The 12,765-nt window shown below is 35.4% G+C and overlaps 1 protein-coding gene across 1 annotated transcript in view; it reads right to left on the reverse strand.

Moving 5' to 3' along the window:
* Positions 1 to 12,765, reverse strand: part of LOC103725205 — a 58,372-nt gene that overhangs the window by 43,301 nt on the left and 2,306 nt on the right. The window contains exons 3-4 of the mRNA XM_008822545.2: positions 5,986 to 6,177; positions 2,869 to 2,962 (exon numbers count right to left, since the gene is read on the reverse strand). Coding sequence (XP_008820767.1) covers positions 2,869 to 2,962; positions 5,986 to 6,177 — 286 coding nt within the window. The remainder of the gene's footprint in view (positions 1 to 2,868; positions 2,963 to 5,985; positions 6,178 to 12,765) is intronic.

The raw sequence follows: 12,765 nt of genomic DNA on the forward strand, positions 1-12,765 counted from the left end.
GTCAAGAGCCTTGGAATGAATTTTTCTGGATGAAACTGTGAGTTTTGACAACGAAGTGGAGATCTTTTTTAAACGTTGGAACCTCATTTAATTTTATGTCTTATAGAGTTTATAATGAGTAAAAGATTATATAAGTGTAATAATTCATCTGTAAACATAGAAATGTACAGCCAATTTTGAAAGAGATGTACCCTAGCTCAGAAAAATATTATTGAATAGGTTAATGCTGTTGTAATGAAATGCTTCTTCTAATTAAAAAAAAATGAAAAAAAATTCATGTATTCGGTTAGTGACAAAAAGTTTTAGCTCTTACTATAATTACACATAGAGTTAATGTTGAACACATGCAGAGATATTGCATACAATTTTTAGCAGTAGTCTGCAGTTTATTGCAATTTTCACAGAACTTTTTGTAATGGAGTGCTGGATGATTTAACTACTTGAAAATATAAACTTATATGGAGAAAGTAAGTTATGATAATAGTGTCATGTATGTAAGGAGTGCTTTAATTAATTACATATTTCCATGCATTATCCAGAATGATTTCCTGGGCTTATTAAAAGAATAACTTAAAGCTTACCTATGATCTCCTTCTACGTTGCAGTTAGTCTATTCGAACATATAACAAACTTGACAACTTAGCATGGTTTTTAACATTGCCAAATTTAGAACATCTGATTGTTAGGAAAAAAATATTCTTTATTTTTAGTGACTATTGATTCTTATTTTTTCTACTATTTTTATGGTATTATCTTTCAGATATATCAGTATTTATTTCTATCATTTCCAAAATATATTTTATTTTCTGAACCTCTAAATAAATGTAAAACATCCCAACATAGATGCTGTGTATTTTCATGGATGAAAATGATTCAAATATTCTCTGCAAATGACTTCAATATGTACCCTTAGTTTTTAAAGTTAAATTAACTTTTTAAAGTATGTATGATCAGAACAAGAAGCAACATATATAGTCGTGAATTCTCATAAGACTAAATTATATAGCAAAAAGCCTTCCTGTCAAAGATTCACAGAGTATGCTGGGATTTCTAATTATATGTTCATATTGGGATTATAATAACTTTGAGAACTACTTTGTGCTTAATATAAAGGTGAGGGTGTGGTCAGGTGATGACCATCTAGGAAATACACAATTGCTTAAATGTAATTCATAAGTCAATTAGGAAAAGAAATGAACTTGGACAATTCAAGAATTAATTCAAACTCTTGTTTCTATGTGTGTTAGCTGAGAAAGAAAATTACAATGAATTTGCGTAAAACATTATTTAATTCCATGGAAACAGTTAGAGACTTGGCATCTAAGAAGTCATTATTCATCAAGGACAACATTTTCAATCTATGTTTAGAGTATAGTGCATCTGGATACCTTTCTAAACAGATTTAGTCAGTGAAAGTATCCTGGTTCTTTATTAAGTTGCTAACTGATGTAGTCAGTTTCTATTTTCTAACTCTCCAGACTGCAAAGCAATCTCAATGAGAAGAATATGGTAGATTGGGATAGACATGGTGGGTCATTTTTGGCTTTTGCAGTCAAGGAAATATTCACAGCACTTAAAAATAGAAATATTTAGACATACATAACAAGAATAGTAGCAGACAATTATCCACAGGAAGACTGGAATGAGGAAAGGGAGAGAGCTACATAATCAAGATTGCATACCTGATGATTACATGGGGCCTTTGTCATGAATTTCACTCATATTTGGAGTGTGCATAGCATTTTTTTAAAGGTGAGGGAAGGGAAATGAGAAAATGAAGTCAACTTAGAGATTTGCAAATCAGGTAGGTGACAGAAGTATCCCGGGAACATAAGAAAAAGTGAATTGCTAGTAATGGAAATGTGCCTCCTCCATGCCAGGTTCTCTACTTAACGATTGTTCATTTCAAGAGAAAAGAAGGCAGCAAAAGCTATTTGATAGTCTTAGAGAGAGTATCATTTTGGAGATATGAACAATATTTATGTTAGGATATTCACTCAGAGTGTCTTAATGTACTTTTTGTAAAAAAAAAATGCTATTCAACAGATCCTTAATTCTGTTATTTGAAAGCTCCAATATTTAATTAACTAGACTTCAAATAGAAAATATTTTACCACAAACCCTTCATTTGACAAGCCTTTATGTTAACTTTTTGTATTTCAATACTTAACTGGCCTGGATATTAAGATGGTGACATGTCAGAAACATATGATGAGGTTGGACTTATTTGATTTCAATGGAGGTCTTATTTTTTTTTAATAAAAGATCATAATTTAACTTATTCAAGAATAAGTAGAAGATAAGGAAATGACTGTTGTGTGGTACCTTGTGTTTTGTCTAAAAACAAAACATTTCTGGTAATCTCTTATTCTTGTGTTCTAATGTGATATACAGGTCCTTTCTATTTGTTTTTCAAAGCTGCTCCTGAAATACACTTCATCTACCAGACCGCCCCCCTTGACTTCTTTTGGGGGGTCTGTGCAATTGGAAACAAATTGCTAGATAAGAGATTTTAATATCTTGTACAAATACTTGTCTACATTTTCCTGGCCCTCTTTTGGTGATTTTTGTTTCCTCTTTGATACATGTATTTTAACTTTCTTCAAGCCTGTGTTTGAGACTTCTTTTAACTTGATTTTACTTGAAAATAAATGATGGGAAGAACTAGGAAGCATTTCCAGTGTAACTGCCTCAGGCCTTGCACCAACCACCCCATATTTGTGCAATTTGATCCTCTGATAAGGCTTCATTTTACTGTTTGTGACTACTTCTTTAATCTTCCAAGGCTCCTTTTGTTTCTCCAAGGCATTTCTCTTTGTGGTGTCATCTGTAAACTTAGTTTATTTGACAAATGAGTTCAGTGTTTACCTGGCCTCGATTAGGTTCGGGAAGACTCCTATCAGCATCAAAACCATATGCAGAATTATAGTGAGGTTGAAGTCCTGACAAACTCCTCTCTTCTCTGGAACATTAAAACACACACACACACACAATTCAGTTATGATAAAGCATCTGCTTAACTAGTTATGAAACAATGTCTTACTAAGCGTTTTTTTGGCAATATAAAACGAGTGTTCCCATTTTAAGACTGTTCCCAAGAGAAATAATAGATAATACCTACAATATATTGGAGGTTCAAAGTACTTTATTACATCTGATTTTATCCAACATTTCATTGTAAAAACTTTCAAGCATATAGCAAAGTTGAAAGTAATTTTCAGTGAATACTCATATATCTCTGACATTGATTCAAACATTAAAATTTTACTGTGTATCTATTTTAACATATATCTTCATTCATTTCCCTACCCACACATTAACTCATCTTGTTTTTGATGCAATTTAGAGTAAAATTCAGACAGCAAGATATTTCACAAAGAATTGCACTGCCCCAGTTAAATATATAAGCAAAACCTGTTACATTGATATTTTTAATTTGATTTATTATTTTTATTTTTTATGTGTACGTGTGTATTGCCTGCATGTAAGTAAGTGCACCCGTGTTGTGAAATGCCCTAGGAGGTCAGAAGAGGCTGTCGGATCCCCTGGGACTGGAGTTATAGACAGTTGTTAGCTTCGATATTTTTAATGGTTTCACAGGTAAGAAACCTAAGTCTTGGAATTTTAAAGGAAATTACCTTAAGCCACCCACTTGGTGATTTGTGAGGAAGATACATAAACCTTATTCTGGTTCAATAATCTTTACCTTTTCCACTAAACTAAAGAATCCCTCAAAATATATTCAGAATCATTCCGCTAATTCACAATTTAGGGAGTAAAAGAGTAAAGGATCTCAAAAAACAACATTCTAATTGAAAGAAAAAAATCAGTTTAATGATTTTTCTTTAAAAAAAATCTAATAATGAGCTCAAATGCTTGTTAAGGCTACTACTATCTTGATTTATAATCTAGCTTTCAGTTTTACCTATGTTTCTCAATATAATTTTCAATTAATTATTTCATTTGCATCTCAGAATAATAAAAACTGTATTACTCTTCTTTCCATAAAGAAGGAAACAGTGAAATTTGATTCACTCAGAGAGTATTGGAATTTATGTCCATTGATTAAAAACCTTGGAATAAGGTGCTAGAGGGATGGCTCAGTGGTTAAGAATGCTTTCTTCTCTTCCAGAGTACTCAACTCCCTTTCCCAGCATCTACATCAAATGGTTCATGAGTATTTATAACTTCTGCAGGCATCCACACTCACGTGGCACCTGACACACAAACATACACATATGCATAAATAAAAATAAAATTTAAAAAGCCGTTGGAATGGGAACTCATGTGGCATCTGACACACAAACATACACGTACGCATAAATAAAAATAAAATTTAAAAAGCCATTTGAATAGGAAAATTACAGAGCATATATTTAAAGTGAACTGCATAGATCATTTATGATTGTTTAACATTTTAAGGGGTTTTTTAGTTTATGTCAACTAGTAATATGAAGTATTACTAAGTAACATGCTAATTTCAATTCACTAAATTAAGGTTAACATTGATTTTTATGCATATCACACACAATATCAAATACACACACATGCACATATAACATACCCATATACCTCATGGACTTTAAAGAATGTGTGCACAAACATTTGAACTTTAAAGGGATAAAAAAGGTTGGACAGCTTATCATACACGTCTCAGAGACAAATACTTAAGATGGGTCAAACTCTTTATTTTGTTGCAAGTGGAAAGCTAATTCTTAGCAATATGAGGCTAACAGTACCAGACACTTCTTATTTTAATATAATATTAGAAACTATCCTCATAACACACAAAATGTAACATTATCTCATTACTGAGGAATGATGAAGTAGATAGTAATTTGAATTAGCTGATATAAAATTGATGAAATTTTACCCTATGGCTATTTAATCCTCATCTCTCCCTTTTTAAAATTTTATTTATTTTTTTTATTTCATGTGTATGTGTGTATTGCCTGCATGTAGGTAAATGCACCTGTATCATGCAATGCCCACAGAGGTCGATGAGCTGTTGGATCCCCTGGGACTGGAGTTACAGACAGTTGTTAGCTGCCATGTGGGTGCTGGGATTTGAACTTGGGTCTTCTGTAAGAACAATCAGTGTTCTTAACCACTGAGCCATCTCTTCAGCCCCTAACCCTCATATCTCTAAAGTTCAGAAGCTGTGAAAAATATAAAAATTTTATATAAAATATAAAATACAAAGAAACAAAGTTAGTTCAGCTAGGCATTCCAGCTTCCACAACACTCTTTTATCTAATTGGATTCCATTAGCATAGCATGGAATTTATGCCTGGTAACCAGACTTAGCTCCATAACCTTGGCCACATAATTTGATCTTTCTGTGTCTTGGTAATCTCATCAGTATTGTATAGGGTTGTTATGAGGATTAAATGAATGAATAGGTGTGAAACAATTATAATTCGTCTTGACATATATAATCACCATCATTCTCACCATCTCTGAAGTGAGCAGACCTGATTATAAACATACCTATTTTGTAGATGAGGAAATTAAAGCTCAATGAAGTGAAATGATTTAAGTAAGACAGAGTTTGATTACAGTTAAGTCCATTATGTCCTTCTTTCCATATGTTTGGCATAGTTGATGGGAGAAGGAAATGGACAGGAAGTACTGACACAGCATTCTCCCTTCCCCCATCTCCTTACTATTAGGACAGAATGTGTGGTGCAGACATACACTGTCTAGGTGGAAGAAAAAAAACTGAAATAGCACATTTTGTGAATTACACTTCGTCTTTATCTGGAGAAGGTGCTTTTCAGATTTTCACTACCCAAATCCTAAACTAAATATCTGAGGTTTTATAATGTTAATTTAATCTTTGTTCAAACTTCATTAATATGTTGATGAACATGAAAAAAACATACACACTGCATGCATAATAAATGGTGTTCATTATTTCTTGGTTCTTTTGTAGCTCACATGAAAGACTTGCTATTTTTCTCTGCAGAATTTGGAATTTCTCACCTGGGATGATCTCCACTCTTCTTTGACCTCTCTTTACAGTAGTAGGTAATCTGAATTGCTACACCAACAATTAAGGCCAGTCCTATTCCAGGCAATGTTGCTACTAAAATCAGGTCCAGAGTATTCCAGAGTTGGTGACAATTGGCCCCCATGTACCAGTAATTTCCCCACTGGCCTCTGAAATTTGGACACCTAAGTAGAGATAATATAAAAAAAACTCACACAGTAGGAAAATAAAATCAAATCGCTTCCCATGAGTGAATGAAACATTTCATTGTTATTCAGTCATGAGATTTCACTTTAAGGCTCTTAAGAGATGTACATAGTTCCATTTTCCACGTGAGCACACTCTACACATGCAGGTTTGAACTCATTGAGCAAGCATACCAAAGGCTGTAGATTTCAGGATTTCCTAACCATCAGCTAATGAAGATATATACAGCAATTAGTAGTTGGTTAAGAATGGGGAGAAAAGAATATCTTAAGAATGATTTCAAAACTATCTACATTTTGCTCATTGCTGCTACCTGTGTTTTACTTTGGCTGCTCTAGTTCTATTGCTACAGAAAAAGGAGTTCGGCACAGACTAAGCTGTCAGTTCTGTAAGGGCAGCCTGAGTGTTCCGCCCATCCACTTCTACAGGAATGACTACGCATTAACACACTGATTCTGCTTCTGCACAGTGAGTACAAGAAGAAACATGAGACGATGAGGATACGGTGCCAGCAAAATAAGCCTGCCCCATCTTTCCCATGACTCCAAAGTTTCCCCTTTCATTATTTTTTTAGAGAGAAGTGACTCATTTATGAACTATGTATGTTTTTATAAGGCCTTGGGATGCAGCCAGTTAATGTGAATGTGGTTCTCTAGAGCATATACTAAAATATGACATGAAGTACACCCACATAGAAATATCTATGGGTTTGTGAAGACAGAGGAATGAGATTTCTCATCCCCCACCCCAGGAGTGACTAATGGAGAAGTTTGCTCATGTCGTGTATTTAGAGACTGCTTCATTGTCTGTTTCAGGATTGATAAGCAATTAGCCTGGTGAACAATGAAGGCAATTAATAAGTAAACTGCTTCTGGTTATTTTGTGTTGTTCCAGCATATTGAACAGTACAGGCTTGGCTGACATGAAGAGACTGATTAGCTTATTACTATAACCTTTTATAGCACTGATGCTGTACAGTTCTCTTAGAAAATGCATCTGCTAGCCTCAAATTAATAGTCATCTACTTATAGGATGTGACTTTAAATATGTAACACATTGTCACTCATGTAAGGCAATCAAACCATAATTTTCAAACCGATCTAGCCCTATGGATTTCTTCCTGGAGAAAGACTTTGCTAAGTGTATATTTTTTTTAGCTTAAGAATGAATTACAAAGGTATTGTCTAGTTTATAATAATATTTCACTCATTCAACATTTATTGGCTACTATGTATCAAATATTACTCCAGATATTTGTGACATAGTATTGAATAAAATGAAGCGATTAATATCCCCAATTAACTTATAATATAGTTGAGGGAGATAGAAAACACATCTACAGCAGAACCTCTTACAGCTAAGGCTCATGGAACACAGTAGAACATGGGGCAGAGAAAATACTAATACATCCCTCAACTCTTAACAGCAAAGCTTCTTCATAAAACAGAGTGTGATACACACAGAAGACCACAACTGGCTAAGTTTTAGAGAATAAGAGACCGCAGAGCCCGTGTCCCTGGATAGGATTCCTATTTTAATCCTCACCCTCCCATGGCTAAGGGACCATTACAGAGGAGGAGGCGGAAAGATTGTAAAAACCAGGGTTTATGCACGACCATAAGGATGCAGAGTCTTCCAGGCCTCGGGTAGCATGCTCATATGTATTTGCAACAATGATGACAGCATGCACAAAACCCATGCAAACTGATTCAGACAAAATCCCAGCATAGAGCTAGGGAAATGGGCATCAGGCCCCAACCTTAGCTGAGGAACCATTGGCAACTGATTATTGTGGGTTGAGGGAGAGTTGATCTTTAAGGGAGTGACCTTACATAAGCTGAACTAGACTCTAACAGATGAACTCACACAGAGGGACATCTTGGTACACAAACTTGACTCAATAGGCTTTAACATATATGACAGAAATGATACCAATACAGTACTTAGCTATAAAATTCTTAAAAAATAAAAATAATGTTAAGAATGCATCACAGAAAGATGTTTGACTGGAGTAGAAAGTTAGATTAGAGAATTTATAGTTTCTTCTACTCTAAAATCATCTGGTTCCATGTATCTCTTAGTTTTAGTTGAAACAGGACCAATATTTCTTAAAGCAGAACATGGACATGAGTTGGAAATATATTAATGATACCTAAATCCCCTTTACCTGGTTCTACTTTTCTTAACGCCATAACACTTCTCAAGTTTAACCTTATTTTTTTTCTGACTTAAATTCATATTAAAATATCCAATATACAGCATTCTTTATTTTTTTGGGGGGGTTAAGATTGCAGGTAAATTGTTACTATTTAAATACAAAAGTATTTTTTATTTTTTAATTGAGTTATTGTGCATTTCATATAATACATCTTAATCAAATTTAGACCCCCCATCTACCCTCCCTATACCCCATAACCCCCCCACCAGATTTCAGGTATTCTGTCACATATGTTAAGTCTTATCTAGTCAAACATTTGTATCCAGATGTCCCTTGCTGCAAGCTCATCTGCTGAGGTCTAGTCAGCCTATCTAGAGTCACTCCCCTAAAGAATATGTACTCTCCCTCACCCACAGTAATTATTTGCCAATAGCTCCTTGGCTAGGTTTGGGGCTTGCTTCCAATTTCCCTTGTTCTATGCTGAGGTTTTGTATGAGTTGGCATGGGTCTTGTGCATGCTGTCACCATTATTGCAAGTTCATGAGAAAGTTCTCAGAGGCCTGAAAACCTCTGTTTCCTTATGTTCATGCACCAACCCTGGCTTGTATAATCTTTCCCTCTTCCTCAATGGTCCCTGAGCCATGGGTGAGATTTAGTATAGGAGTCCTATCCAAGAACATGGACTCTACAGTCTCTTATTCTCTAAAACATGCATGCATGTCTGGAGAGGTCATAAAACTTACATAGGAGAAAATCCTACCTATGTCATATCCCTAGACCAATGTACTTTCTTACTGTATGCTGAACATGGATCCTTATATTTATAGACAAAGCTAGCTTTGTGCAATAGATGGAGACTATTACAGAGTTCCACAGTTGGTCAGACACAGAGAATAAGTGTCTGTGAAATGTCCAGCCCTAAGTGACACATCTGCAATGGAACCTCTGCACCTAAGGCAGAATATAGCAGAACAGGGGGTAGAGAGAATACAAGTGCATCTCTCAACTCCCACAAGTGAAGCCCATATTTCTTTTGAAATGTTTTTAAATTTAAAAAAATACTGAAATTTTGTGATTTTTATACAATATAATTTGATGATATTTACATTTCCCCATGTATATCTCTGCTTACTGAGCCTCATTACTCATTTTAAAGTACTCTATGATATATATATAATATATATATAAAACATTATATAACATATATAAGGCTTATACACTCTAATATGTGTACACAAATGTCCTTCAGTACGGGTTCATCCACTGGAGCCTGCTTAATGTACCTTTGAGAGTCGCATTGTTGAAAAATTCTGACTCTTCTCCCTCCCAGCAGCCATTGGTTGCCAATAGTTTGGCATGGTTCAGGTTTGTTTCAGGTTTCTTACCCCCTTGCCCAAGTACATACTGGAATTTTGCCTGCTTTGAGATTACATTGGGATTTGTGTATGCTGTCACCATTGCTGTGAATTTCTATGAGTAACTGACCAACTGTCAGGAAATCTCTATTTCCTTGTGGTCATCTACCACCTCTGGCTCTCACAGTCTTTCCACTCCCTCTTCTGCAATCATCCCTGAGCTCTGGGAAGCAGATGTTTGATATAGCTGTCATATTTGGGAATAACCACTCTGCAGTCTCTTATTCTCTGCACATTGGCCAGTTGTGGGTTTCTGTGTTAATTGCCATCTTCTCTATAAGGAACCTTCTCTGATGAGTGCTGGAAGATGCATTTATCTATGAGAATAACAGTAAGTCATTAGGAGTCAATTTAACACTGTAGCCATTTAGTGGAACACTAGTATTAGGCTCTCCACTGCGCCCTGTATTCTGTCTACCCTCAGGTTCCTAGGTATGATAGCAATGTCAGGAATGGACATTAAATTAAGTGGGCCTTAAATCCAATTAGAACGTCATTGGTTATTCCCCGAATATCCATGCCACTATAGCACTGGTGGGTATAACTTGTCAGGCAAGTTATAGTTCACAGGAATCACAGCTGGGAAAGTTTAGTGATTATTTTCTCCTTCTGGTAGCATTCATAGCACTTTCCAGCACTACAAAGTTAACCAGTAGAGAGGAGACTTTGGAGTAAGTACCAGTTTGAATTCTGCTTGTTTGTTCTACAGCTCATGTATGTAGGGTCTTACCATGAAGTTCTGGTAAATAACCAAGAGCAGAATCAATGGCAATAGGGGCTTGGGAGTCTATGGGACACCTACTCAATGGCTTGAAGGGAAGGAGTCCATTTCTGACATTAGGCTTTTATTTTGGTAGCCTATGATATCTACTCAAGGCAGTGCCCTCTGTTATAGGATAATTCTTTTTATGTTTTAATCTATATGCATATACTTCAAGAAGCTTCTATAGTGGTAGATTTTCATATGGCTTCTTCTAAAGGCCTTTAGAAGGCCTTTAGTGTTGGTTATCCCTCACAATAATCCCTTCTCATCCCTGCCCTCTCATTCCCCATCCCATTGGTGGCAGGATGTACAAAAAGGATAACACTTATTCACTGCTATTGGCTGTGCAACCCGGTGCAGCCACTACTGAAATTACTGTGAGGAATGGAATGTATGGATTTAGCTTAACATAGCTATAGCCATCTTGATTCATAACTGCCACAGCTGCACCAGAGTACCATACATCAGTTCTGTCTGCATAGTTTCCCAGGAAACTATAAATAGAGTAAAACATACTCTACTGGTATGGTAAGCTTTACAGTTCACCCTAGTCCTACAAATGTGCCTGAACCATTGATATTAGCTTTAATCAGGTAAATTCCAACTTGGATGAAATCATTTCTGTCCTGACCCATATGTATGCCCCTCCTTCTGAAACAAATTGTGAGCATCCAACTGGTCTTGCTGTTACCCCAGTGCCCCACTGTTAACAAGTTCCTCCAATAACTTTCCCTCTGTGCAATCCTAGATCTGTCTTCCTCTCTTTATTTAGTTTCATGGCACCTTGTGCTAGTCATCAAACATTAGGAACAGGTAGTTCCAGAATGTGGACATCCTAAGAAAATGAAAGGCAGGGCCACATGAAGTCCAGTGCTATTATATTCCAAATTGAGAACTACCAGGAAAATAAACTGACATAATTTGTATCATCTTAGTGATAGGGCTGGAGATCTGGAGCAACTGTTGTAAGACTCAGGCTCCCAATGAAAAAGACAAGAAAAAACCTTCAACACAAGCATTAACATTACTGTGGTGTGGTAAACAACAGCAAAAGTGTTAGAACTTTTAGAGCAAATGAGGTAAATAGCTATGACAAGGATTAGGAAAAAAATTTATGTAGTGATTATCTATCATCCAAAATGTTAAATGGATGCCTCCAGGAGCAATACAACTATGAATGAATTATATCTTTGGATATAATTTTACATTATGATGTTTATTGTTATTTGATCTTAAAAGAATATGCTTTTGAATAATCATTTGAATAAAAGTTTATCATCTAAGGTTTTGTTTCTGTTGTTGCTGCTATTTTTGAGATGGCAGCCTTACTCTGATGCCAAGGCTGGTCTTGAACTCGTGGGCTTAAATGATCCTCCTAAGTATCTGAGAACACAAGTAAAAGCCACCAAAGTTAACTGCAGTATCTTACTTTTTAAAATCACCCTTGACTCCGGATGTGGTGGTGCATGACTTTAATCCTAGCACTTGGGTAGGCAGAGGCAGGTGCATCTCTGTGAGTTCAAGGACATCCTGGCCAATTGGGGCTAAAGGGAGACCCTGTCTCAAAAAGACAAAAAAAATTACCCTTAACATCTTTAATATGCAATATTTTCTACTTCTGAGAAAATACTCCCATTGAATGACTGATGCATACAATCAACCCTTACAGAGCACATGTTATATGCCAGGGCATTGTGCTAGGTGCTGGATATTAAATAAATAAATGCAAATATTTGAAGATGATGCAGAAAATAGTATTCCTGAAGTTATAAAAATACAGTTATTCAGGATGGCTAAAGAGTGGTGTATAAGCAGTTTGCATATCTACCAATTATAATATTGTCTTGACCTTCAGAGTCCTTGTCTTTACCTTGTTAAGTTACTGTTCATTTTCATAACCGGGCCATCCTTGCCTGTCCTCTCTTTAGTCAATGAGGCAAGCTTTCTTATTCATATACTTTTTCCCAAAATCTTTCTCTCATTTTCAACCTGCTTACTCTGATTTTTATGGTCAGGAAAAAAATAGGAAAATTGTTTTTGCATTTTAAAACAAAGAACATGCGACTCAAAGAACACACATTTATATTTTTTAAAAACCTGGAAAGAAGAGATGCTATAATAGGTCACAGCATGTCTAAAATATATTTTGATTTATATTAAAAGGAACCTTATTAATGCTATTTCATAAAATGAAACACACTTAATATTTTCTTCTTCTTTAGAATAGTAA

The sequence above is a fragment of the Nannospalax galili genome, unplaced genomic scaffold (assembly GCF_000622305.1).
Source record: "Nannospalax galili isolate Female #2095 unplaced genomic scaffold, S.galili_v1.0 scaffold10, whole genome shotgun sequence".
NCBI lineage: Eukaryota > Metazoa > Chordata > Mammalia > Rodentia > Spalacidae > Nannospalax > Nannospalax galili.